This window comes from Triturus cristatus, chromosome 4_1 (assembly GCF_964204655.1).
Source record: "Triturus cristatus chromosome 4_1, aTriCri1.1, whole genome shotgun sequence".
Taxonomy (NCBI): Eukaryota; Metazoa; Chordata; class Amphibia; order Caudata; family Salamandridae; genus Triturus; species Triturus cristatus.
In genome coordinates, this window is record NC_140585.1 from 880,849,831 (window position 1) to 880,877,654 (window position 27,824).

The window sequence follows — 27,824 nt, forward strand, 5'->3', positions numbered from 1 at the left end:
CTGAAAGTGATAGCGTTCTGTTGTTTTGCGCTTACCCTGTTGTTTTTTTCTCATTCTTTTTTCACAGTGTGACAGCACTTCAATCACTATACCATCTATCTCTATATCATACTAACAACATGCGGTCCACCTTCTGGTCAGGGGGCACAGAATAGGCTTCATCACTCCTGGTAGCTGAATAATTCTGCACATGTTTTTCCTTTTTATTTTACCCATGCAACTATTGGTTTGGGCATTTTGGTGTTTTAATGTGGTTATGTTTATGTGTGTTGGTAGCACTGTTCTCTTGAATGTAGGTAGTTTTACAATTTCAGAATATGGGTCTGCACTGAATCCTCTTTGGCCATTGATTTGATGGTTCATCAAGTAGTTGCTTACCATCCAATGTGGTGTTTGAAAACATTGGTCTACCTAAGGAAAATGGGCATGCATGGCTTGTAGACAAATGCAGTAGGTCAAATACTTGACACTACTTCGTATATATATCCACGGAATGAATGTAACAAGAAAAAAGAATGATGCTTGGATTACTTACCCTGTAAAGCATTGAGCTCCTTTTGTCTAGATTTGCTCAATGTATATACATATGTACCAGTGATGCTCAGACCACTGAGTCACACTCTTTTCTATGACAGTCCTAAATTGTCTTGCTCCCTCTCTCCTGTGCAGTCTGTCTTCATCCATGTTGACAGCTCATGTGAATTGCAAATAGAATTTCTGACTGAAAGGTCAGGTATTTATGTCCTAATAAAAAAAATACATGTTTTGTTAAATTTGAATGGGCAACATGACTGCATGTTTGCTGCACATCTATCACCCCCATACTGTATGGATTGTGACAAGGAAGAGGAGGACTTAGTGTCATTACAATTGCTATCAAGGGACAAGCATTCACATCATTTTACTCATATTACGATCCACCTGCACATAAAGTGACACGCGTGCTCATTCATGTGTTCATTGTATTGCTTTTTTCCCTCAGAGTTCATCGGGAGGGACCGCCCCCGCCAGCTGGCTTTGAACACTTCCTCCACGTCATACCAATTGAAAAACCTGGCTCATGACACGGAGTACGTCATCTCGCTCTACGTCCTCTTTGGGTCCATTGTTGGGCCCGGGATCTCCACCACAGCCCGCACATGTGAGTATCTTCAAAGGAATTAATGGGAAAGATTTGCCCAGTGATGAGGCAGGAACTGAAACAGTGATAGAGGGTGAGCCCTTAGTAATCCTCTATGAGGAAGCAAATGGCTTCTCACTTCTCACCTAAAAAAACAGAAATGCAAAGGCAAAATATATATGGTAATTTTATGTCCATGCAATCATTTTATAGAGGTAATTTGCTCACAGGAGGTGGTATTTGTTTGTGTTGAAAAAGTGTTTATATTCTTGAACTGGGACTTGCTTATGAAATCTAATAAACTGAACGAAATATTTATGATTAAAAAGCATAGTGACCTAGATGAAGTAAGGGAGTACTAAATAACCCAATGAAAAATAGGTGCGTAATGGATTTAAAAAAACACATGAAATAAAAATGGAAGAACAATACATTAAATTCAAAAGTAGTATATAAATAAACGAAAAAATGAAATTAGGTGTAAACGTTTAAGTGCATTATACAGAGCAAGCAGCTAAAAGCAAAAGTAAAGTGCATTAAAATACAGAAAAAGTTGAACTCATTAGTACGTAAATGTTATTTAGTAATAAGCGATAATCAGAAAAGTATATAAATTAAAAGAAAAACATAAACACATTGAAAAAACACAAGCCATGAAATAAAAAACAAATGAATTAACAAGCAAGTAATAAATGATAGTAAAAAATAATTAAATTTCGAAGAAAACAATGTGTCATATTTAAGAAAATGGCACCTTTGATAGTTTACACTTGTTCTGGTTATTCACTGCCCCTTTCTACCATGCAGCACTAAAGGACCGATATGGGCTGTTTGCTCTCTACAAAAGCTGTCTGTCTGCTTTGGGTAATATAGCTATTTAGGGCTAGAAGGTGAGATACTTGGGATATGTTCATAAAATCATAACATGTCCGCTGCAATTATACTGCATGCACTTATGCCTCTCTGTCTGATGACACTTCAGGCTAGCATCCAAGAGCTACACAACAAAACACAATCCCATTGCAGGTAGGAGAGGAGGAGGATGCTTTCCATATGGAAACACTTTCTAACATTGAAAAAGGCAATCAGTATTTGCCTGTGCTACAAAGCATGCTCACATCTTTGACTGATAACTTCAAACACCCCATTAAAGTGAGGGTGGCAACTTTGAAGGTAGCAAAATATTTGAAGCCTGAAACCCTAGAACCTTTCTTCCTCTGGGTTTAGGTGCCCCTGGACTTGCTGGCAAGTCCAGAAAATACATTTCATCATCATCTTTATTTCGGCCAAATAATGACCATAAAAGCACAAGGGGTGGCTCCTCCATTTTAGCAGAGGTGCGTCGCCCCACAAGCCTCAGAGCTGAAAAATAAAACAGTAATAAAGTTTATTTATTCCGTTTTACTTTTCAGCAACCCATCCTGAACTAAATGTCAGGACAAGGCAGGGCCAGCGCTGCTGAGTGGCAGCAGCCGGGAACTGTGGGCTTTGAAATGTGCATGTCTGTTAGGCCGGGCATCTTGGGATGGCCAGCCAGATATGGGCATTTTAAAGTTTTCTGACCTAGCTGTCTTAGATAACTGGGTTAGAGAAAGCGATGGCCTTCAGTGTTCTTAGGAGTGCTGTGAGAGAGCCTACTCTATGTGTGAAAGCAGTGCCAGGATTGGGTAGTGCTGTTTCCTGCATCAAGAGCTTCCTGGAAGACACCCGTAGGAGGAGGACGTTGCCCTGCGGAGGTAAGTCATTTTATTTTTTTGGTACCCCTGCCTCACCACCCTTGGTACTAGCTGGCCGCCCCTGAAAAGCACATACAAAAACAGAAATCAAGAAACATAATACAGTAAAAATAAGATTAAACAACACTATTCACAGTTAAAATCATATAATCCATATTATAGAAATAAAAAGTGCTAAAGTTGGATAAAAGCTCATTTTAAAACAGCAGGGAGTTGCATAATTTAATGGCTGACTTTAAAAATAGACCCATTTTAAATCATACTTCCTGAGATTGCAGTGACTGTAGCTATATGAGCCCAGGTCTACAGTTTTTAATCTCTGTTTTGCTAACCGCTGGAGTAAGCAATCCCCTAGACAAATCTCTGTGATACCTACAGAAAAGCAAAAAGTGCAATATGGTTTATATCGTTTGGTCAGATAATTCATCACAGGGGCAAAAACAAATGGTGGAAACATCAGACTGACTGAGGGGAAAACACAGTTTCCATCTAATGGAACCCAGGCAAAATCTGACAAGGAGTGATCTCTCTCCCAAGGGTTATTAACCCACACTTAATAAGGTTTGATTCCAGGGCACGTTTGTATCGCCACATATTTTCTAAATGAGTCTCAAGTGGATAACGCCATCTCCCTGGACTGTTTCAACAGGAAATTTCCCTTCAGCCACCTCATGTCCTCCTGCTTAAATAGAAGTTGGATCATTGAGCAGACTAGGCTAGAGAAGTTGGTCTGCATATACTGTATCCAAGGCAGCGAGAAACCCAGAGCGCACGCCAGACAATCCTTGATTACGTCTCTACTAAGAGAGGCCTGTGCGTTGCACCAGATAGAGCACCACAATAAAACAGAAGCTAGTTTAACGCAGGCTTCTACATAGTCTAGGTCAAGCTCCTCATCCGTTACCACAACAATGGGGAGACACTGTTCCAGAAGGAGGGGCACAGGTTGTTACCCACTCGCTAAAGAAGAAAGTAGGGAAGGTGAAAAAGGAAGGGAGTAGTGTCCTAGGTCTGGAACCCACTAATGGGAGGGAAGACCTAGTCTTGCCTCATGTTACCCTCACACATCCCAAGGGATGTCATGCTTCATCATCGGGCGTTTGCTCCTCGTCGGGTCAGCGCTGCAATGCCCGACGGGTACCCCGAAGGGTCGCTTTGGTGGAGATCTTGTAGCAAATGCCGTCTGGTGCATGCATGTGTGAAGGGTGGGTTCGGTGGGAGGTGATTCAGAACGTGCATGGTTAAAACCGACTAAGGGTTACCAAAGGACTGTGTTTATTGTGACTGTACCCTTGTCAGACTAAAAAACCCGAAGATTTGGGAGTTACTCTCCTTGGCGCAATGTGCCTGGGTAACTATGGGGTCGACATGTTTCGCGTCCACGTGGTCAAAATGATCCGTGGCGCTTCATCAGGACCAAAGGATTAGAGTGAAGTGTAAATAGTGCCCGTGAAAGGGTATGAGATGGTTGAAGTACCCTCAGGGGAATCAGGGCGGGCCAGACCTGTGTATCCTACAGACTGCCTGCAACTAAATAGTTGGACCTCTCCTGATGTAACCTAGGAAGAAAGGAATAGACAACAAGACAGTGGAGAGGCAATAGGGTCTGTCTCAGTAATGTACATCAAGTTTAGCGCATACATAGACGCTTAAAGGGAAACAATCTGAGATTGACCAGGAAGTGTCTTGAGGGGCCCATTTCCAACGTGGTGTCTCACAGGGAGGACACAACAGGGCCAATTAAGCGTTATGCCACATAGGCTGGCAATCACACCCGTAGTCCTGGTCGGTCTCCTGGAGTGACCCGTTTAACAAAAGCCCAGGTGTTGAATATCACCCGGATGTAAAGGCCATTGTCGTGTGACAAATGCAAAGAAGCGGGGTAGCTTTGGCAATTGTACAAAATTGTGCCAATTAGTAGGATATTAGGCTCACCATGGCCTTAAGGCGGTCATGTCTGTGCTCAAAGGGCGAGAAGGAGTTGTGGCGCCGCCGGCGCTGCGGAACTAAGCTCTGAAAACAAGAGAGACGGACAAGGCTGTTGGTTCCTTACCTAATCTAAGGGGGAGAGATACTCCATGAGCTAGATGCGTCAGAAGCCCAGCACCTTACCAGGCTAAAAGGGGGGGGGAGATAAATGACAAATGCGTGTGAAAGAGCAACAGCGAGTGGACTGGTCAAAGGTTTAAAATCCTGTTTGCGTAAGCTAGTCAGGAAACAATCATGCCACACAAAAGCTTGCTACATACAAATTTTGCTCGGGTGCCCGCTCGTAAGCACCTACCCCGTCTGACGCCTGCCCGTATGTGAGTAAGGCAAGGCGAAAACGGGGCTTTTAAACTTGCCATGCTTGTTAACTGGGTGGATCCTCCTTCCGGGTTGTTCAATCGCGAAATGCAGCATGCGCATGTATCAGTGTATAGTATCAGTGGTTAGCTGTCTCTGCGCATGTATGGAAATCATCCATGTCTTATCTCGATCTACGCACGTGTGCAGTCCTGGTTGTCAGGGTTTACCTGACGCTAGTGAGATCGGCATGGTCAGAGATGGAAAGGAAAGTAAAGAAGCAGTGGGGCAGAAAAGGAGCAGAATAACAGGGGCCCTTAATACACATGGTGCTGAGTATTCCATATGTCTGTGGAAATGCCTGATGTGTTCACACGTCAGGGTATAATGTATAGAGGGAAGGCGTCCTTATGTGGGTAAAGGAGCGATCTACCTGGCCCTCTCGTCCTGATTTCTGATGGCCAGAAACAGTTCTTATGTATGGCCCATATCTAAGGACTCACGGTGATGAGGCCCTGATCAAGCACAGTGTTTTATATGAAACCTGACTACGCAGAGAAAAAGAACTATTTGTATAGGGCAAAGTTAGCTGAATTTAACAGTGTCTTGGATGCTCATGCCATATGTAATCCGGAAAGGAACTGGAGGCGAAGCCACAGGAGGATTTAAAGTTCGACCCAAGGAATTTCGTCGTTCAAGCCCCGCTGGTGGGTTTTTAATCGGTGGACCCACCGTTGTTCCCGGCGTATGAGTGTGTTACTACTCCACAGATGGATGTATGACGTTACAACGCACACTTTTACAACGCATGCACTTACAACGCATTTTTTACAACGCATAATCCATTACAACGCATGACATTACAACGCATGACACTACAACGCATTTTTAAAAAATACCTTTACAACGCATTACCATTACAACGCATACTACCTTTACAACGCATACCATTACAACGCATAATATTAAATTACATTTAAGGTAAGTATTAGATAGTATAGGCGTAAAAATTACTATTCTAACTCCAGGGGGTGCAACAGTAGGGTAAGTGTTGGATAGTGTAGGGGTAAAAATTACTATTCTAACTCCAGGGGGTGCAACAGTAGGGTAAGTGTTGGATAGTGTAGGGGTAAAAATTACTATTCTAACTCCAGGGGGTGCAACAGTAGGGTAAGTGTTGGATAGTGTAGGGGTAAAAATTACTATTCTAACTCCAGGGGGTGCAACAGTAGGGTAAGTGTTGGATAGTGTAGGGGTAAAAATTACTATTCTAACTCCAGGGGGTGCAACAGTAGGGTAAGTGTTGGATAGTGTAGGGGTAAAAATTACTATTCTAACTCCAGGGGGTGCAACAGTAGGGTAAGTGTTGGATAGTGTAGGGGTAAAAATTACTATTCTAACTCCAGGGGGTGCAACAGTAGGGTAAGTGTTGGATAGTATAGGGGTAAAAATTACTATTCTAACTCCAGGGGGTGCATCAGTAGGGTAAGTGTTGGATAGTATAGGGGTAAAAATTACTATTCTAACTCCAGGGGGTGCATCAGTAGGGTAAGTGTTGGATAGTATAGGGGTAAAAATTACTATTCTAACTCCAGGGGGTGCATCAGTAGGGTAAGTGTTGGATAGTATAGGGGTAAAAATTACTATTCTAACTCCAGGGGGTGCATCAGTAGGGTAAGTGTTGGATAGTGTAGTGTAATATTATGCGTTGTAATGGTATGCGTTGTAATGGTAGTATGCGTTGTAATGGAATGCGTTGTAAAGGTAGTTTTTAAAAATGCGTTGTAGTGTCATGCGTTGTAATGTCATGCGTTGTAATGGATTATGCGTTGTAAAAAATGCGTTGTAATGGTAGTGCGTTGTAAAAGTTGCGTTGTAAAGGTTGTTCCCCTCCACAGATGATTAGTCTCGAGGATTGTCCATTGTAGGTCATCACATGAGTGTCACTTTCAATGAAATGGTTCGTCATTTTGGTTTAGGGGCAGGTAATAAGGTGCACACAGTTTTTGGTGTTACAGTTTATATGTGTGCGCTGTTCCCACACAAAATCGTCCAGTTGTAGTTTCTTATTGTGGGCGGTAGAGGAACAGGCCCCACAATTCCCACAAGGGTAGTGTCCCGATACTGGTGGCAGATTCCACAAGGTGGTGTCCTGGGCTTTCTTTTTCGATTTTGGTCGTGTGTTCACCAGTTGGTCCCTCCAGTTCGTGGTCCGTTTGAAGGCAAAACGCGGATACTCAATATTGAGCGTGCCTGTGTTGAGGATCTTCCAATTTTGTCAGACAATGTTTTTTATCTTATTGGACAAGGGGGTGAAGGTCGTAACACATGTTATGGTGTCATTTGTATGTGGAACCTTAGTCTCAAGCAGACCCTGACGGTGGTTGTTCCTGGCGCGTTTTTTAGCCGTGCGGATGAACTCTTTGGATAATTCCTGTCTTGTAGGTTAGAGGCGAGTAAATGTGCTCGTTCTTCAAAATCACTGATGTTACTGCAATTACGTCGGACCTCAAGAACTGGCCATAAGGTAAATTTTCTCGGAGTGCCTTGGGGTGGTGACTTTTGAAGTTCAGCAGGCTATTGCAGTCCGTCGCCTTCTTGTAGGTCTTCGTGTGGAGATGTCCTTCCTCTAACGTGATATGTAGGTCCAGAAAAGGGATAGATTTTTTACTTGATGTCCTTGTGAATCGAAGATGTGGGTTCAAAGTGTTGATCCATTCATGAAATTTCGTGCAGGTCTCTTCAGTTCCTTTCCACAGGATAAGGACATTGTCTATGTACCTCTTCCAGGTAATGAGGTTATTCTGTAACGGGTTTGTGTTCGTGAAGATGTTGGTGGCCTCGAAATGCAACATGTACAGTCCCGCCAGACTGGGCACAAAGGTGCTACCCATCGATGTGCCCTGGACCTGATGGTAGATGGTAGTACTGTACATAAAATACAGGCTTTATCAAACCATGAAACCACACCCAGATCATTTCCCTTAACCTTCTTCATGAGAATTAGACTTGCTCTTATAGCATCTCCCAGGGACACGAAGGCATCAGCTACCAAGTGTCTATCAATCTGTAAAGAGAGACAATTTGAAACATTGGTCTGATTGCCTGCCACGAGCACGGCTAAAACTGAGGCAGTATCAGCGTGCCTCCATGCCAGTCTGCTCAGATTGTCTTTAACCTTTATCAAAGAGTTACCCACCAAAGTGCCCCTTTTAGCCATCACAGAATAGTTACTAGAAAGATGGAGAGCATTATGGTAGCTGAAACATTGGGGATAACAGCGCTGTCAGCAATTCTAGTGGAAACATTCCTGGAGATAAAAACATAGTCAGTGGTGGAGCACTGACCTCTTCCAGTAAATGTAACTGCCCTAGAGATGTCACGATCGAGGAAGTCGAAGGCGTTATACAGGTTGTGACTGGGAAGCATGGGAAAGAGTAAGGAACCCCTGGCATCACAATCCCGACAGGAAGATTGACAGAATAGTTCAGAAGGTAGAAACTCACCCTAGCTTTGTGTAAAAAAGTCCTGCAACCAACAGATTAAAACTTGCCCTATACAGAGAGGACTAGTGTACAAAAAATTAATGCAAGAAGAAAGGGCAGTCAAATTCTTGTTAACCTTAGTGGAGACATCATCATTATAAAAATTCATAACAAATAACCTAACATTCGACACCCATTATAAATAGAAGGCCTGGATAAATCTACTCCCTGTATCGATGCTGTTATAGTGCATCCCAAGGTAACCTTAAATCGTGCTAGCAGGCCAGCATTAGCCTGCCCTGAGAGTTACTGGAGGGCATGTTGGGCAGAGCTTACAAAGCTATCACAGAAGACATCATCCATAGCCCAGGTCTCCTGCAACAGGACAAAATCAAATTTCTGGACCTAGTCCAACCAGGCCTGGAATTCCATCTTAGCATTAACCCCGCAACAATCCAACTGAGCACGCTAAGGCTGTGGTGCCCAGCATTGGCTTAATTTGGAGACTGAATACCGCTGACACTACCCAATGTAGACCTGGGCATAGAGACTATCATGTTACCTGATAACTCAATCGGGGATCCCACTACACTCTGTTGGGTGGCAAAGGAGCCACTGGCTTACAATTACTATGCCCCCAATCAGAGAGTCAATCCACCTAAGCCAGGGTGGAAAGTGGCTCGAAACGGTTAGAGATAATGAGCCCCGAATGCTGCACCAAACCCGCTGGTACATCCGGGCTCCTTGACATGTGGGCCAGGTTGTTATAGAAATAGGAAACGGGCAAATGCTGGTTCAGGTTAGACTTATTCAAGCCCTTATTAGCCTGAAGTATCAGACCAGCCACTAGCAGGACAAACAGGTAAATTCGTTTTTTAACTTAACCAGTGAGTAAACTTGTGTCTCAGCTCAATAGTCATTTCAGCAGACCCTGTAGGTAACATGTGGACATTGGCCAAGACAATGACAAACGGACTTAATGCAGGCGGCAGATGTACATGTCATAGTTCCTAGTGGCTGGCTGCTACCAGGGGGTACAGTGTTCTCATTCCTAGGAGAACTACCCTCAACGGCCGCGAGCCAGCCAGGAGTTCCTATAGCAGAGTTGCAGCCAGCAGATGTAGGTACGGCAGAACAGCTGGCTGCAGTGTTGGAGTGAGTGTGACTTCCTTGCTTCACCTGCCCAGATACTGCATACTCACCAAGCCTCGCTCCCTTGCAGTCCATGATTTCAGACAAACTAGCTTCAATAGACACCAGCCCAGAAATAATAGGGTCAGGTTTGGCACTCAGGACGGCGTAAAATTCCGGCTTAAGTAGATCGATCAAGGCACCCACTGAGCTCAGGCTCTGCCGAAATTGGTCCTTGGTTTATGACTCAGAGCTAATCAGAGTAGATTTCACTTTAGAAGCAACAGCCCTCCTCCTACGTTTGCTCGCCGGGCTCGAACATTGTGACAGGCTGGGCGTGCGGGAGGGTCTCCCATGGACTGAGTCAGACTCAGTCTATGAGGGAGGAGACTGTCCTCCATCAAGGAGAGACAGCACTCCACAATCTCTTTTTTTTTTTTTTTTTTTTTTTTTTTTTTTTTAAAAACCTTTATTCGTGCATCTTAAAAGAACAAATACGGGCCTACAACCGTCAGGCCGGCCACGATACAGTAAAGCACTGATACCCACATTACAGCCCCCGTGCATCAACGGTCAGGATTAACAACAGGTTATGAGTTACATACTGGAGATATCTTTGAAACCCGGGGAAGGAGAGGTGAAGGTTAATTTTAAGTTTTTGATAATTTTATCAGAGAAAAAAGTCAATGAAGGATAAGAGCAAAGTAGATTCGAGTCCGCAAGATAGCTTCACCACACGGGCGAGCAGCAACATCAGTAAGAACAACAATGGGAGTAAAATCTCAATCAGTGAGGCGGTGCAGAGATATATCAGGATAGTCACATGAGCAAGTACGCGCCCCTCCAGAGCCGCCCCCACTCGATCCACCCCACACCCGGACCCCGAATCGAAGAAAGTAGAGCACAGAGACATAAAAGAAGAAAGGCCCATAGAACTAATTGAGAACAGAGTATTACCCCCCCACCCTACACCAATGCGGAGGCTACGGCCTACCCCCCCCCCAGCATAGTGCCTGTCGCCCAATGAACCCGAAATATAGAGAAGAGAGAAAGTAGGAACAGAGTAAAGAAGGGAAGAAAGCAGAAAAGAAGGTGGGGAGGAGCCCACTGGACACCAGAGCGCCCCGAACCATCAGCCAGTTATGGCCCCCACACACTGGAAGCCCTCTACGCCAAAAAACGGCATGCAAAGATACCATGGCACCACAGTTTAAGCAAGGGATACAAGTCGCGACGAGTGCACGCAAAACATACATACAGTCCCAGTCCCAGGCCAGCCCGTCCATAAACCATAGCGATAGAAGTCAGTCTAGCCCTGGCCCGATCGCGGGCTTGGGATTAAACCAGCTCCTGCGTGAAGGCCCCGTGTCCCGAGCAGACAAAGACAAGATGGCCGCTTGTGAGAGGATGGTGAAGTAGGATCACGAAATGGCCGCCGACCACCGATTGGGGTCCCTCGTTGCACCACATAAAATCCAAACCTGGCAAGTAAGGTACAGGAGTTCCAGAAAAAGGCAGCAGTGGGCCACCGCGGACGGTCCCTCGAAGCCGTTAGGTATCGCTCAGCAGGATAGCCTCGCGGACGCGGTGAGGCAGGGAACAATGAAGCAGGCAGCCATGACCAGGAAGACAAAGTATCCGCAGTTGAGGTGGAGAGCGGTGGACCCTGGGCGCCGGGAGCGCTAGATGAAGGCACCAGTGTAGCACAATCATACACCGCCGCTGCGTCCCCGCAAGAGGACAAGAGCACCGGGAGACCCACGCCCTGTGGATGACAAACAGTGCGCTCACGGCCCGCAGCCGACAGTATGGGGTCAAACCTCTCACTCAGCGCCTGCAGGCCAGCGCACATCTGTAGTTGAAAGTCCCGCAGGACAGCCAGAACGGAGCCGCATGTCAGCGGAAGCCGGGCCCCAACATCGGCAGCAATCCGGGACGGCACTGTGGAGCTGGTGTCCGGAAGAGGGAGGGCGAAGTGGGCAGCGGGCGAGACCGGAGTATCACCCCCCAGCCGCGAGCAGGCACTCAACGCCATGTTTTGCCGCTATACGGTGCAATGGCCAGGGGGGGGGGTCGTGGCAAGGGGTCAATTCCCCTCAGGTCTACGCCGCAACAGGAAAGGCCGACAGTCGCTTATCTTCTCGCCGGTCCCCCTCGCCGCTGGCTAGGCAATAGGCAAAGGGGGCAGCAGCCCCCCGCAGCCCGGTCCTCAGAGCGGGGCAGGAGACTCACCGCACCGGGGCCCACCCCACAGCTCCAGCCCGTCAGGCACAGGGTGCAGAAGGTGTCCGGCCGTCTCTCCCCGAGCTCATCCGGCAACGATCCATGGTGCAAGGCGAGATCGGGACCGCGGGGCTCAGGTTAGCGCTAGCTGGTCCGGTAACTGCGGAGCTTCCAGGAGGCCGGCAAAGGCCGTAAGGGCGCAGGGTTTCAGTGCCGAGGACAAAAGCACCCAGAACTCGGGCATCCGGGCGGGTTGAGACTCCGGGAAAGCAGCAGCGCGGTCAGCGCGTCTTCGCACACGGTGCACCTCGAGAATCGGCAAGGATGAGCATCAGGATAGTAGTCCGAGGCCACGGACCGACGGAGCCGGGCGCTCAAGCGTCTGCTCCGGTCGCCATCTTGGCTCCCCCCCCAGCACTCCACAATCTCAATCTCTTTTGAGACAACCCCACAGCACGAGCCAGAAAACCTTTGATGGTAGAAATTCTCAGTGCCGCAGGAAAAGATAGAGGTTTATTGGAGGCATCCATTATTTTCCCTATCAAGTAGAGGTGGTCTCAGAGGCAGTAAGAGTAGTTTACAATACTACCTTGGGTCCGGATTAGAAGGTGACAAAAAAGAAAAGAAAAAGCATGCTGGAGAGCGCAACAGTTAAATTCCCAAAGGATCTAAGGTGATAAGAAATTATCAACTTACTCAAGGAGCATATTTTAAACCTGTAAAACACAGTATGAGAAGGAGGTCTTAATTAGTAAGTAGGCAGTCCCCACGTCATTAACAGGAGCCTCGCTGACATGAAACGCTTATCTCCTGAGAAGAATCGTATGACTACAGGTGGACCGCACGGTACGGGTGGAGCGGCCAGCAGAATCCAGTATGCGATCAGGAGCCAGGATTCTTCTCTTTTCATCCCCAGTGTTATTACGCACTCAGGGTGAATTTTCACCTTCTATTCCGGACACAAGGTAGTATTGTATACTACACTCACTAGTGCCTCTGAGATCACCTCTACTTGCTACTAATCATCAAGTATTCATTCTCTTTAGATGCCCCAACCATTCCTTCTGTCCTGAGGAGACCTGGTTAACCTTGTTGGTCGAAACGTCATCGACACACAGAACATAAACAAACGTAGACTACATACAGCCCAGACAGGGTTTATGAACTAAATTCAATGTTCTTTGTGGAAAGAAACTCACACTGATTATTTTTCCTGTCATGTATTGATTTACGTTGTGGTTCTTTACTCACTGTGCGCACTATTTGTTTTGAACCTATATGACAATGTTTTACAAAAGACATTTACATGAATGATCTTGAGATAAAAATTGCTAAATATGGTGGCCCCTTGAATTAATCACTGTGTGATTGCATTAGATGTAGTGTTACTCTAGCATGTTCATTTCTACTGACAATGGAATGATACCTATAAGTGTCATGTTGAGTTTAAACCTGAAAAGCGAAAGGATTTCTTTGAAGGAAAGCAACTTGTAACATTCAAAACTGAACATTCAATGTCAGGCGTGTGCGGACATGTGATCTCCCGCGTTACAGGCTGCAAACTTAGTGTTAGAATTAAGTAATGTTTTCCTTAATTAAAATTAAAATACTGTATGAAAAACAATGAATTAAAAATTTAATACAAATAATTAATCTAATAAAGCAACTAAAATGGGAAGATTAAGGGTCTGATTTAGAGTTTGATGGCAGGGATACTCCGTCACAAACATGACGGATATCCCGTCCGCCATATTAAAAGTGCCATAGGATGTAATGCACTTGTAATACAGCGGACGGGCTATCCGCTAGGTTTGTGATGGAGAGAACCGGGCAGCCAAACTCTAAATCATGCCCTAAATCTTATGTATAAATAATCAAAAAATAACTAAATCAATAAATAAATCTGTCCAAGACAGAGCCTCCATTATCCTTGATCTTTTCTGCATCCTTTAATAAGTCTCTACCCCATTCGCACACATCACTGCCACAGTATACGTGAGTAGATCCCATTTGTAACAATCTCTAGTATTCTAAAAAAAAAACCTGATGAATTTCTCTGCACAAAATAAGCTTGCTGTTTGACTTTAAAGTCTTTCCTGCTTTGGTTCTCAGCACCCTTGGGGTATGTGTCCAATTTCAAGGTGACGTCGTACACAGGGACATCCATTTCTCTTGCTTGGAGTGCCACGGCTGGAGCCACCGAATACAAGATTACCTGGAGCCCAACAGCAGACACAGGTTGGTGGTTAAACTCTTTAATCTTGAATTCTCATTTGTATTTTATTGCCATGGGCATGGTTTGTTTTGGATGTGTTTTTTATCATTAATGAAACAAGGAGCGTGACTGCAAATATTAAAGATACTTGCGTGGAGTAGGGTCCGTCATACACCTTATGCTCATCTTTATTCACTCTAGGAAAGAATGTTGATCATCTTCACAAATTTGAGAACTGTGAACATTTCTCATAATCAATATGTAAAATGGCAAACTACCAACAACTTTGGAGTTGTGGGGTTTGGAGAGTGCTTTGAAGAAATGTGGGTAAAGTTAAATGGGGTGTGGCCAAGATGGCGACAGAGTAGGAGCCTCTCTCCTTAGGTCCTCCATTTGATTCCACGAGCCAGATATCGCGCCCCACCAACAAGCACCATCTGGTCTTCACCAAACAGATATCGGCCCACTGACACCTAGGATCGCTCTGGTGCCTGCTGAATTCCGAGAAGACCTGAGAAAATAGACTTGAGTGGAGACGGCCGGGTTCACCTCCGATAAAAATGCAGCTAATCTTTCGATAGATACTTTGCATTTTGGCAAAACTATTGGTTTTCAGAGACATATCTAAAGTTGCTAATGCATTTCTCAATGGCCCTTCACACAGGAAGGCTGTCCTCCCATGTTGACAGAAATAAAGACATTTAAAAACTACAGCAATCAAACAGCAGATTCATGATACATGTCAGTATGACAAATATACTTGATATATCATGGTAAGGTTTCGCTTGTATCAGAGATTTTGTTGTTGCTTTCATGAATACTCTATGTTGATGACTGTTCCATGTTCCATGTATATGATTTGGGACATTTTAAAGATTGTCCTCGTGTTGCAATTGACCATTTTGAATCTGATCAGAATCTCTTTCGCATCTGTCACATGAATATCGTCTCACCCAATTAGCTCTAAAGATTATGCAACCTATGCAACTCCTGCATACAATTGTCGCTTGCTAGCTCTTCATCACCAGAGGACGTCCAGCCCAGGAACAGTCCATTAGAGGAATCTTTTTTTTTAGAGAAAGAGCAACTTTCTTTGCATGAAATGGACCGTTCAGCAGTAGAGCAGATAAGATGCTAAGCAGATTGTGTAAAAAACATAACTGGATATTGAATGAACTACTACTGATTCCATGAGCCAAAAATGTAACAAATAATTAGCCAAGTACACAGCATCCATATGGTAGCATCTCGAGCAGTGATCTGCTCAATTTGATAACGCAGGAAGTCACACCCAAGTGCTTTTCAAGACAGCTGACTACAATGCAGAATATTTTTAATGGCTAATAATATCTGCATTGTGGGCAAAGTAGCCCAATGTTGTTGTCGAATGAGGGTGTTGTGAGTCATTGGGGAATTCCGTGCCTTTCAGAGGAACTAGATCACAAATTGAGAATATATGACTGAGATTTCACTTTCATAATCCATGCGACGCTGGTCCGTGCTTTCTTTAGGAGACCAGCGTGGAGGACCTCTACTCAAAGGCACCATCAGCTCTGCCCATTGCCGTCATTCAACTCACATTTCACCATCACCTAACCAAGCAGCAACTGGTGTTGCAGTGGATGTTTAGGGTCACTTTTATTACCCGGAAACAGTTATTCTTTAATTATCACAGAATCCCCAATATTTTGTTAGATTATGACTGACCACAATGTCCACCACTTACTGAACCTCTTCACTCCCTCTCTTGTTTACAATTACTGACCATCATGTTCTACAACAAACATGTTTTTTAGAAATATTACCTGAAGAATAATGTTGCCTTCTACTTGGTTACATCAGATGAAGCAAAGTCAGACCTGGTAGCAAGACTGAGACACCCCTGAACAGAATCATCTATTTATACACACACCACCAACACTGCTACACCTTTAATGATTTTTTTTAAAATGTCATGCATTTTCCTTTCAGACCAAGATGCTGTGAAAAGCCATTACCTAGATCCAAACATTCTCTTCTATCGCATTGATGGATTGAGACCTAACACTCAGTACACCATCAGTGTCCATGCCATCTACAGCAACTCGGAGGGACCGGCAGCCACGTTTGTTCATAACACCGGTAAGTACTCCTTCGGTTTGAGCTGTGTCAGTGCTGAATGATTCATCATCTGGTTGTTGAGGAAATCCCACATTTCTTCCTCCAATCACAAGTCTTGTTTTTCTTATGTAAGGGTCCATCTGCTTTCACTTTGGACTTGTTGGGGTTGTAATGGACCTTGTTGTTTGGTCTTATAGGCATTAATGATTCTTAAATTAATTGCTCTTTTCCTTTTGTTTTTACAGCCCATCCCATTTGCATGTTATACTGTAGGATTCCTATTTGCTGCTCTTTATATTGTAGTTTGGGTTTGCAGTTGTCACTGCTTCTTCTTGAAGGCGATAGCAAGAAATGGCTAATAAAATTCAACATCTGGGAGTGGTAATTTTACAACCTTGAAGAATTAATTTCCAAATAGCAGCTGGTGTTGTGATTTGATTTGACTCTCTATGGGTGCCAGGCAAATGATATCAAACACATTACTACAAATGCCCTATGCTCGTTTTGCTTTCCTAGTTTTGCATATTTAATTTCTTCCTAATTTTTCTCTCTTTCCTTTGTGCCTCCTCTTCCTCCCCAGTTCACTTATTTTCTTTTTTTCTTTTTGAGATCTTTCTAATGAGTATCCTTGGATCTGAATCAGCTGGGGTATAAACATGTTACATGCAGATTCTAAAGATTTCTTTATCAATCAGGGTGACCCTCCAAGGTGTATTTTGCAGACAGCACTTTAGTCGTATCTTACTACATGGATTGTTAAATACAACACTAGCCCTGAGCCCACCTGGAGACTGAAATATGCTTAATATCCAGAAATATGCAAAATGCGCGATAACACAGCCCAGAAAGACAAAGCTACGAGGGGTAACAATCATCAAGTACTGATGCTAACCCGATCTCTTAATTTCCCGAACTTTGATTTTTTCCTTTTTTCTTGACATAGTCAGCTGTAGCAGTGCACATCTGACAGAAAAGTAGCTAAAGGTACTAACACACTAACAGGTGCAGGGTTTTCTCATGAGAAGAGAGCAAAACATCTTGAGAAAATGCACAACAGTGAAGAACCCAGACGCTGCACTACTTTGATTGAGAATTCTCTCTTTTCCGTGGCAAGCAGTGAACTTAGGACAGTGCACGTCATAGGTGAGAGAACTCAAACACGTCATCATAGCCTGGGCATGCAGAATGATCTGTGGATTAAACAACATGACGGTTGTTCATGTGGAATGAAGCATTATAGAACAGCAAAAAAAGAGTTCACAGTGTCTAATGTATAGTTACTGCAGAGAGGGCTATAGAATTAAGAGATCACCACAGGGGTTTAATGGGGAGATCGATATGTTTCTGAATGTGACGTTTCTCGGCTTGCTTCATAGATTCCAACCCCATCCAGATTCAGGCTGTGCGAGATTTGAAAATCGCAGACTCTGGTGTTCACAGTTTGAAGCTGCTCTGGAAGAGGCCCTCGGGCATCACAGGCTACAAGATCGCCTGGGCGCCTTTCAACGGTAGGTCCTGGAGCCCGTTTGGTAAGAAGAAAAGTATTGAGCCCGCGTGCTGCACTGCATCGTGCTGTGCTGTGTCCCACTGTGTTATTTTGCTCGGTAGCCTGTTTTGTGTGATGTGATTTGATTCCCTTTTATATTTTGCTCTCGTCTCCAATTTTTGCTATGCTGTGCTCGCTTGCTAAGATGTTTTATAGTATTTTATGCTGCAAAATATGTCTTTTGGGCCAAACAAAAGTCACGTTTTCTTAGCCTCTCCTTACAAAAACAGACATATATTTGATTCAATTTTATTAGTGTACTTTCACTCTTAATGTCCTTTTTTCTGTTATTGATTGTCAATGCTTTCTTTTGGCAATCATCTTTTATGACATCACGGGTTCGCTCATTTGGAAACCATGCTCTTGATACCAATGTCAACCATACAGTATTGTTCCTTGGGTTAATGGCAGAACTAAGAACGCTTCTTTCACATAGAACCCCACAAACCGGTGTTCCACCGAAAAAATGTATATCCAAGGATGTGCTGAATCACAGAGTTGGGAAATTCACAACTTTGCCACTTCAGCGGGCCTTCGTTGCAGCGGGAACCAGTTCCTGCTGCGGCACCGGGCCACTTCCAGGTGCTGGACGACTGCAGTAGATCAATGAGAGGACTGATGCTGCTCAGAGGGGCAGTTCTTCTCCCCTGATCCAAGGCCCCACGCCTGGCCAAAAGTCATGTGTCCCGCCTCACTCCCTGGCCATGCCCTTTCATTGGCTAGGAAGTCCTCTTGAAAGCCCTCCAAGCTGTGAGCTACTGCGGACCCAAGCTGCCGCATGCCACACACTCCGTGTACACTCACACTGTCTCTTCACCTTCCTGGCACCTCTTATCTTCATTGGAGGGGTTGCAGCAGACCACCAGGACAACTCAGTATTTTCTGCCCTAGGACATCCTCCACTGGGACATGCTGCAGGAAGGAAGGACTCTTGTCTTGAAGCTTATCTTGGTGGAATAACTGTTGCCTAAGGTATCGACAGACAAGGCCAAAATCCCACCCCCACTGTTGCAGAGGGAAGATTTCCTGCATTCTTTGCTAAGTTTAAACTTCACTTGCCCCTAATGCTTCCTCCTAGTGTTAGAGCTGTAATGCAGCGCTGCCATACCTCGATAAAAGGCAGTAGAGGCAGTCTCTTCTGCAATGCATGGCTTGGAATCAACTGTCCTTTTCCAAAAGGAATTAATGGAATTATTCTATAGTTAGAAAATTGTCGTCTGCCCCTTCACTATCTGGGATTCTAAACGATGTTTCACAGTTATTCTGTCCTCTTCCGCTCTCCGCATTTGCAGCATCTTTCATCAGTTACCTTCCCCTTCCCTTAGTGTTGAGGTGCCTCAGGATACAGTGAGCTCTACAAACAATGCTCACTCTGTCACGGCGAGGGGTGGGGTACAGTGGTTCTTGAATGCTTTTCTGACTCACGAAAATGATAGGAGTTCTAGAAAATCCTGGTGTTACTGAACAAGCGTGTGCAGCAAAGGAGCAGAAACTTAAAGTGAGGAGCACATGTTTGAGAGAGTGAAGGAAGGATGGGCTGGCCGCCCAAGGCATTTTTTGTTATGAAAATGTGGCTCAATGATTCATTATGATGCAATATCCTTAAACATATAAATGCATTTTGACAAATTATAATCAAGGAAGGAGATTTTTAAAAGTGTCCATTAATAAATTAGAGTGGGTTCGACCATACACCAGGGTAAAATAAATGCGTGTTGGTTTGATTTCTCCCCTTACTTCCAAAATGCCTTCCACCACTTTCCTAGATTAAAAGGCCCAAATGAAAATGTGCCAATGTGCTAATGTTTAATATTTGTAAACTGTAAAAAGAGGCTATTTTTACATTGGTGCCTTTTGTGTGCCCCAGTCTTTCACTCTCCAAGACCCGAATACAGGAGTGACAAAAGTCTGTTAGAAAATGCCATCTCTTTGAAGTCACATAATGTAAACACAGCTGTACATGACCAGTAGATGTGCATCGGTTTGTTGAAAGTTGTCCTCTGCGCTCTCCTTAATTACAATTGAGCGTTCACCTGCATTGGAACAATCAGCTAATACTGCATTGTTTTCCATTATCTGTCTGATCTGTCTCCAGGTCTAGGGGTGCTGCAGCACCTGCCGCACCCCTAACTCCAACGCCATTGGCTCACAGAGAATACATCTTTTCATTGTGCATTGCAGTGTGTGTGTCTCACTTTTGTGCTTGCGGTTTCATAGTGAATGTGTGTCAGTACTTGAAATAAAATGTCTTTTTTGTTTGTAGGTGGTCTGGAAATTTCTCGCATTGTTCCGGCTGAGACCACATTCTTCGACATCACGAACCTTGAGGAAAGCACCACTTACACCATCCGGGTCTCCTCAATGGTGGGGGACCGGGAGGGGAGCCCAGTGCTCCTCACTGCCAAAACGTGTGAGTACAGGGGAGGAGGGGGAGGAGCCAGGCCTGGGCTAGAGGGGCAAAACAGTCATGACAGAAGCTCAACCTGTTTTTCGTAGGTTGAAGTGAACATTATAGTGTTGGACCACACCATTAGTTCAGTACTCCCCCATGGTATGACAGGAGTGGAAGATATTTTACTACAATATCACATAATTAATATCTATTTTTGTACAACAATATTGAGTGCAGTATTTTGACTACAACTATATTATCAAAGAAAAAAATATATATGTACCAGAAGTGGGCAGGCATGAAGCCCAGCCCCTTAGCACAGGTTTTTTTGAGACAAACCCTGAGTGTGTCTCTACATTTGCTCTTCAAGGCTTTCCACTCATATTTATAGCCCATCTTTCTTACCCTGCTCTTCCCCCTTCCTTCCACATTTCAAGGCTACCGCTGTCCCTGATTCCAGCAAACGTTCCCTTGGGTAGGTTAAGTCTAACTGGGTTCATGAATCTGCTTTTGCCACTGCAGAAAGCTATGGCTGAGTAAGTGGAGAAAAACAGGGGGTTTGAGAGGGAGGTCTTGATATTATACTTACCCTTTTTGAAGTGCAATCTGGTTGCCACCTGTACAGCAAAGGGCAAACTGGCTACTTCAAATCGCTGACCCGCCTTTCACTAATGTGCTGCCCCAGCGAGGTAGGCAAGAGTTTACAGCTGCAATTGGGACAACACATTACCTATAGTAGGGCACACTAATCCAGTCTGTGTCCAGAGAACCAAGTTAAAAGTGTTCCAAGGTACAAACTGGGAAGTGTGCCCCATACATAATACGGGTCCTGGATGGCAGCAGAGAAATCTGGGAAAGGCGATTTCCCCTTCAACTCTGCTGTAGTACTTTCCAAGGTTACAAAGGATAATGAATACATATATGTGGAAGTCATCCGAATGGTGAACCGTCAGATCACCAGCCAGAACAAGATTCTACATTCGTCCCAGTCGGGCTTCCGTGCTGGGTTCAGTGTGAAATTAGCCCTTCTGGGAGTCACAGAATACATCAGTGGCAACCTTGACTCAGGGCAGAAGGCAGTGATCGTCTTGTTAGATCTTTCCTCCGCCTTCGCCCTTGTTGCACAAAGTAGGGGTATTTGTATCGTCTCCTATGTGGAAGATACTCAGCTAATGCTATCCTTCCATCAGCCTATTCACACTGTAATCAGAAATGTTCTGGGTTGTCTTGCGTCCATTGCTCAGCGGATGCACAACAGCTGTTTACAACTCAACTCAGACAAAACGGAAATCTTGATGTTTGGCTCCACCTCTCCTCTTGACGCACTGCATCGCTGGCCCTCCAACTAAGTGCCCGCCCCCACCCCTTCTACAGTAATCAGAAATCTGAGAGTCTTGAAGGACACTGCACATTCCTACAAACCCCATGTCAAAGCCACCTCTGCTAAATGCTTTGGTCTACTAAAATCCCTGAGAAAACGTCTAAAGTATCTTCCTCATGACACTCGCAAAGAGGTCGTTCATGCACTAATCACCTCCAAGTTGGACTACGCCAATGTACTTAATCTAGGTGCCCCCCAGCATCTGCTATCACAACTGCAACTGATTCAAAATACCACAGCTAGGCTCATCCTGAATATCCCCAAACACCAGTCTATTAGACAAGGTGTAAAAGATTTGCACTAGCTTCCTATCAAGTCATGGATAAAATTCAAAACTCTCATGGTCAATCGCAGAGCCTTCCACCTACAGCTACACCCATAAAGTCTGTGCCTGAGGAACAGTTAGAAAATTGTATTTAAAAGAGAACCACCCCAAAATGATTCTGAAGCCTTAGACAGTGGATCCATATCCTCTACCTGGAAAACGTATCTAAAGGTGGGATCAAAGCCACCCCACTATGTTCCAATTCCAAGTTCTTCATGACCAAAGAAGGGAGTGCACCGCAGAGGACTCAAAGGACTGCTCAGTGACCAGGATGGTGTCTGCAAGACAGCCAGTCCTCCAAAGTTGAGCGGACATCACCTAAAGTATGGGCTTTTTGCTGGTGGAGTTTTGGGTCTGTCTACATCTTATAAGCCTATCTGCCTGCTGAGAAAGGGAACAACTGACCCTTCAGGAGGAGACCCTGTCAAGAAAGGAGAAGTCCAGCATGTTTCCAGTTTGGGAAAGAGCCAGAGAGTGAGAGACTGCAAAGGAGCAAAGCCAGGAGCAATGTGTGAGTGAGAGGAGGCCCCAGTCTTCCTAAATGGTTCTGGTCATGAACTGCATCAAGGTTTCTCCACAATCAAGCACTGAGTGAAATCAGCAGCTTGTTGTGACTGAGATACAGATGTTACAGCTGCGACATTGGCCTCAAGGCAGCAACTGCAGAAGTTTTCAAATAGATAGATATCCTCTCTGAGGCAGCACCTACCACACCAGCATCCTGCCTGCTCATAGCCGAGGGCACCACAACTGCCAAAGATGAGGGCTGCTACTGGGTGCAACTGCACTGAAATCTTCAAAGTCTTTAAGTTCCCAACAAAGCTGCTTCCACGACCCCTACAGCTCTGAAGCCGTCACTGCATGATCATGCAGTGGTCTGCTACATGCATCAATCCCACACACCCCTGAGCTATCACCCCAACGCATAGGTAACCCCAGTGCTTGAGAATTGTGGGAGAAAGAGAGACGTACTAGCAGACAAAGGTCTGCAGCACAAACTAAGACTATTTGATAATAACCTCAAGAAGTGAAAAGTGAACTGAAGTGATGGGCACAAATATGACTTGGGGGTGATCAAGTGAACTGCTCCCGTGCCTGGTCAGCTCTGTATCCCAGATTAGATACCAGGGATCTAGATGCTGGTGAACTCCATTAGTGGTGGAAGATTACCGAAGGATGAAGCGCATCAAGATCATAAACAGGATTTCCGCCGTATACTCCATTCCCATAATTGGGCTGTGTAGTATTAAATAATGCTTTGCGATTAAAGTACTGGGGTGGGCAACATTTTAATGTGCCTACAGGCAGACGCTCGAGTTCTGACCTCTGGTCCCCCACACTGCATCTCTGAAAAGCATTTGACAGATTGCCCTTGCTACCCTGAAAGTCAAGTGTGGATGGGGTGTATTTGGTCAAATTTGCAGAGCCATTTTTGAACAGATCCAAGAACACAGGTAGCAATGACCTCAACCACCATGGTTGGGGCCTAGTAGTCCCTGTCTGTCCTCAGAACCCCCGAATGGGGTCTGACGTGACATAATTAGGAGAGAAAGCTCTGTGTCCAAAATGCTTTAAATGAAATTCCTGTTTTGCAGCACGATGTTCAAATGCTACTTTGATGTAGTGATCTGGAGGACAGGAAGCAGCTGTGGGAAACCTTGCTAGGGTATAATATCCAAGGAGACTTATTGGCCTTGATACAAGCCCTGCATACAGAAAACTGGGCCCAGAAAATCTTGGATGAGAACGGAGGATTGTCCCGGAGGATCCAGATCGGTAATGGGTTGAGACAGGGGTGCGTACTTGCCCCCTTGCTTTTTTCCCTGTTTATAGCTGATCTGCCCCGAAAACTCAGAGAGGTCATAGGGGCTAGCCTGAAATTAAGAGGAAACCATATCTCCTGTTTATTATATGCAGATGATCTGGTAATCATGGACCAGACGGAGATTGGGCTACAAAGGAAATTAAACATGTTTACAGAATACTTCCAAACTAAAAAATTGGTGGTAAACATGGAGAAGACCAAAATCCTATGTTTTGGAAGAAGAAAAGCAATGTTTTCCTGGTATCTGGGCAGGGATATGCTGGAAAAAGTAACAGAATATAGATATCCGGGAATGTGGTTCACGAATAGTCTGCAGTGGTATACCTCAACATCATCTCCTACGCCGACGACACCCAGCTGATTCTCTCCCTCACCAACGACCCCGCCACCGCCAGAGCCAACCTCCACGAAGGGATGAAAGAGGTAGCCGAATGGATGAAGAACAGCCGCCTGAAACTGAACTCGGACAAGACGGAAGTCCTCATCCTGGGATCCTCACCCTCCGCCTGGGACGACTCCTGGTGGCCCCCCGCCCTACGCAGCGCACCCAGACCAACAGACCATGCACGCAACCTGGGCTTCATCCTGGACTCCACCCTCTCCATGACCAGACAAGTCAACGCCGTCTCCTCGTCGTGCTTCAACATCCTGCGCATGCTACGAAAGATCTTCCGGTGGATCCCCACCGAGACCAGGAAGACGGTCACCCAGGCCCTCGTCACCAGCCGTCTGGACTACGGCAACTCCCTCTACGCCGGTACCACCGCCAAACTCCAGAAAAGACTTCAGCGGATCCAGAACGCCTCAGCACGACTCATCCTGGACATCCCCCGTCGCAGCCACATCTCCGGACACCTGAGAGACCTGCACTGGCTCCCGGTCACCAAGAGAATCACCTTCCGTCTCCTCACCCACGCACACAAAGCCCTACACAACCAAGGCCCAGGATACCTCAACAGCCGCCTCAACTTCTACGCTCCCAAACGCCAGCTTCGATCGACCGGCCACGCCCTCGCCACCGTCCCCCGCATCCGAAGAGCCACCACAGGGGGACGGTCCTTCTCCTTCCTCGCCGCCAGGACGTGGAACTCCCTCCCGACCCACCTCCGCCTGACCCAGGACCACCTCGCCTTCAGGAAGCAACTCAAGACCTGGCTGTTCGAGCAGTAGCGGACCCCCCTCCCCTAGCGCCTTGAGACCCTCTGGGTGAGTAGTGCGCTATACAAATGCTTGATTGATTGATTGATTGATTGATGCATTAAAAATAAGGGTATCGGCCTCTGTAAAGGGGCTAAAAAGATTTAATAGTGTATATGGAGAAATGTCTGATAGACCGGTATTAAAAGCCTATTTAGCAATGGTCCCCCCACAATTTTTGTATGGTGCAGAGGTACTCTATTTAAGTGGAAAAAAGGGATGGGACAAAGAAGAGGGAAATATCCTTAAATGTTTGCTCTCGCTGCCTAGATCGTCCATGATACAAGCAGTAAGATTAGAATTAATAATAATAATAATAAATAAATAATTATTAATAATAATAATAATTGGGAATCACCTCATGGGGTATAACAGCTTGCATGGCTTTATTGCGTTTCTGGCAGCGGCTAGGAACAGGTGAGGATCAAAAAATCTCACAATGGTGTAAAAATGAAATTGCCAATAGTGAGTTGACCTGGGCAAGAGAGACCAGCGCTTCAATTATTCAAGCATATGGTGTTTTAAAGCTAAAGTTGTGCCCTCAGTACTTAGACCTAAAGATAGACAAGAAAGAACTTAGGACATTGGGAATAGAAGTGTCCTGAACCCATGATCAAGAATACCTCTTACTGAAAAGTTCAGTTGCTTTTATGGCCTCAGCATGGAAAAATGATTTACATTACCCCTATATCGACAGGTTACCTAGCTGCCTGTTAAGGCGCGAAGTGTTAAGATTGAGAATTGGGCTAAATCCCTGTTATGCGAACAATGGGGTAAAAATCTTAACCCCTTCTGTGCCACGCCCTTTCCCCCTCCTGTGCCGGGCGTTTCATTAGTGGGTGGGGTTCATGACGAGATAGTCTCGTCATGGGCACAGCGCGACCGTGCTCCATGACGAGACTATCTCGTCATGGGCACTGAAGAGGTTAATGATAAATAGCAATGGAAAATGCACCTGCACCTTAGGCACTACCTGTGATATTTTACATATATTATTAGTCTGTTTTAAGATTTTAGATATACGAAGAGAGATTTTAGGCCCGATTTTGAAAAAATATGAAATTAAAAATAGGTTGCAAGCTGTAAACCTTTTAGTGGAAATAAAGAACCTAGATATAGCATGTGCTATTGGGAAAGAGCACTGATGAAATTTAGATCTTTTTAGATTCAGGGAGAATGGGTTATTAATGGATAGAAGTAATTTGTGAGACATACTGGAAGGTCAGTGTGACCCAATAATGGAATAGTTGATTTTTTTTAATTTTAAGATGATTTTTTATCTTGCATTTTTATGGTTGTGAATTATAGGTTGAAGAAATGTATTGGATAGTGTATGATACTGACTTGCTTATCTATGGAATGTTATGCTGCTAAGTGTATACTTTTATGGTTGTAAATAACTGAATAAAGTTTCATTTCATACCATACCATACTTTGATGTACACACTAATTGACAGCAGACATTGAATTTTTTCAGCATTATGTTAACTACATTTTTCCAGTTTTCACCATTTACTCTTACACTTAGTCATTCAAACCTGACAGAGAAAAACATTTCAACCACTCCTATCCCAGGCCTCCACACCAAGGCTGTTTTCCAAGTTCTACGGATCCTAGGATAAAGTTACTTACTTTTGAATAAGCTTGATGATACCTTACAATTTGGTAGTCTGATGCTTTATCGCCTCGAAACCCCTTACTCTCAGACATAAATGATGTGCAAGCACTCCCCTTGGCACGTGCATGATACTATTACTGGTACGGCTTGGTGGAAAGGTAGGACATGTCATCTCCAGCACCGAGGACTAGTGCAGAAGGACTACAGTTACTGATTTGCACATGTGTAAGGCCATACTATTTTATTTAATCCAAACATTGGGTTTTTGCAACAAGCTTCATGTAAGATGTACACTCAAATGCAATATACATACTTTAAAAGAGCAGGATAACTTGTCTTTCAGCCATACATCCACTGGAGGATACATAGTTTACCCAAATAACTATGGCTAGTATACCACAATATACTCGATATAACTCCCCCTCCCTCCCCCAACCACTTGGAGCAACAAGCTGAAAGCAAATTCTGTGGCATCCCAAGTTATCCCTCTCCAGTCCACGTATCATTAGGCATATGTATTGTGGGGAGGGTGGGAATTTGAGGGGGAGGAGGGTGTGCCTAGGCAAGGGGCACCACCACAGCAGTGATACCTATTTGTATGGGGGGATTGTCTTCGTCTACCGGACCAAGCTTGCTGTGAGGGCTGTCTCATGCAGCATGCCTTCAGGGGGTATTTCTCCATATTCTACAGATCATGGAGGTCTGTCATCCCCTTCTCCATATTTGTTAAGATCTTGTACTAGCGCACCCCATTGATCAGCTGTGGGGTGATGCTGTAGACCGCTGTTCTCCTTTCTGCGAATGGCTCTGCCCTCCACTTCAGCCAAGCACTGGGCTTTCGTCCGCCTAGTCTGGCTTCACTGTGTGAATGGTGATCTCCATCTCATGGTGATGCAGTGCTTGGCCAGGAGAAACAGGAGGTCAGAGAACTTTGTTGTTATCTGAGTTCTGGCAGGTTTTGGGAGAGGTGCCTATCAGATAGACTTCAATAGTGGTCATTTGTGGTTTTTCTGTGACCCCTGCTCTTGTGCTCTGGACTGTATTTCAATATTGCTTCATCGAGGGGCAGTCCCACATTGTATGACGAAAGTTCAATGGGGAATGATGCCAGTGCATGCAATCAGTTCTTGCTTCCGGAAAGAGGCTACCCATCTTCTTGGGCGTTAGATAGGCCTTGTGTAGAATATTTAACTATAAGAAGCAAAATCTTGCACTGTGGGAGACCTTTGAGGGATATTCCAGGG

The 27,824-nt window shown here is 45.0% G+C and overlaps 1 protein-coding gene across 1 annotated transcript in view; it reads left to right on the top strand.

Moving 5' to 3' along the window:
• The window catches only part of LOC146855703 (uncharacterized), a 1,104,791-nt gene that overhangs the window by 317,369 nt on the left and 759,598 nt on the right, over positions 1–27,824 (top strand). The window contains exons 14-18 of the mRNA XM_085653597.1: positions 983–1,141; positions 14,094–14,219; positions 16,168–16,317; positions 17,673–17,804; positions 20,106–20,252. Of these exons, the coding sequence (XP_085509723.1) occupies positions 983–1,141; positions 14,094–14,219; positions 16,168–16,317; positions 17,673–17,804; positions 20,106–20,252 (714 nt within the window). The remainder of the gene's footprint in view (positions 1–982; positions 1,142–14,093; positions 14,220–16,167; positions 16,318–17,672; positions 17,805–20,105; positions 20,253–27,824) is intronic.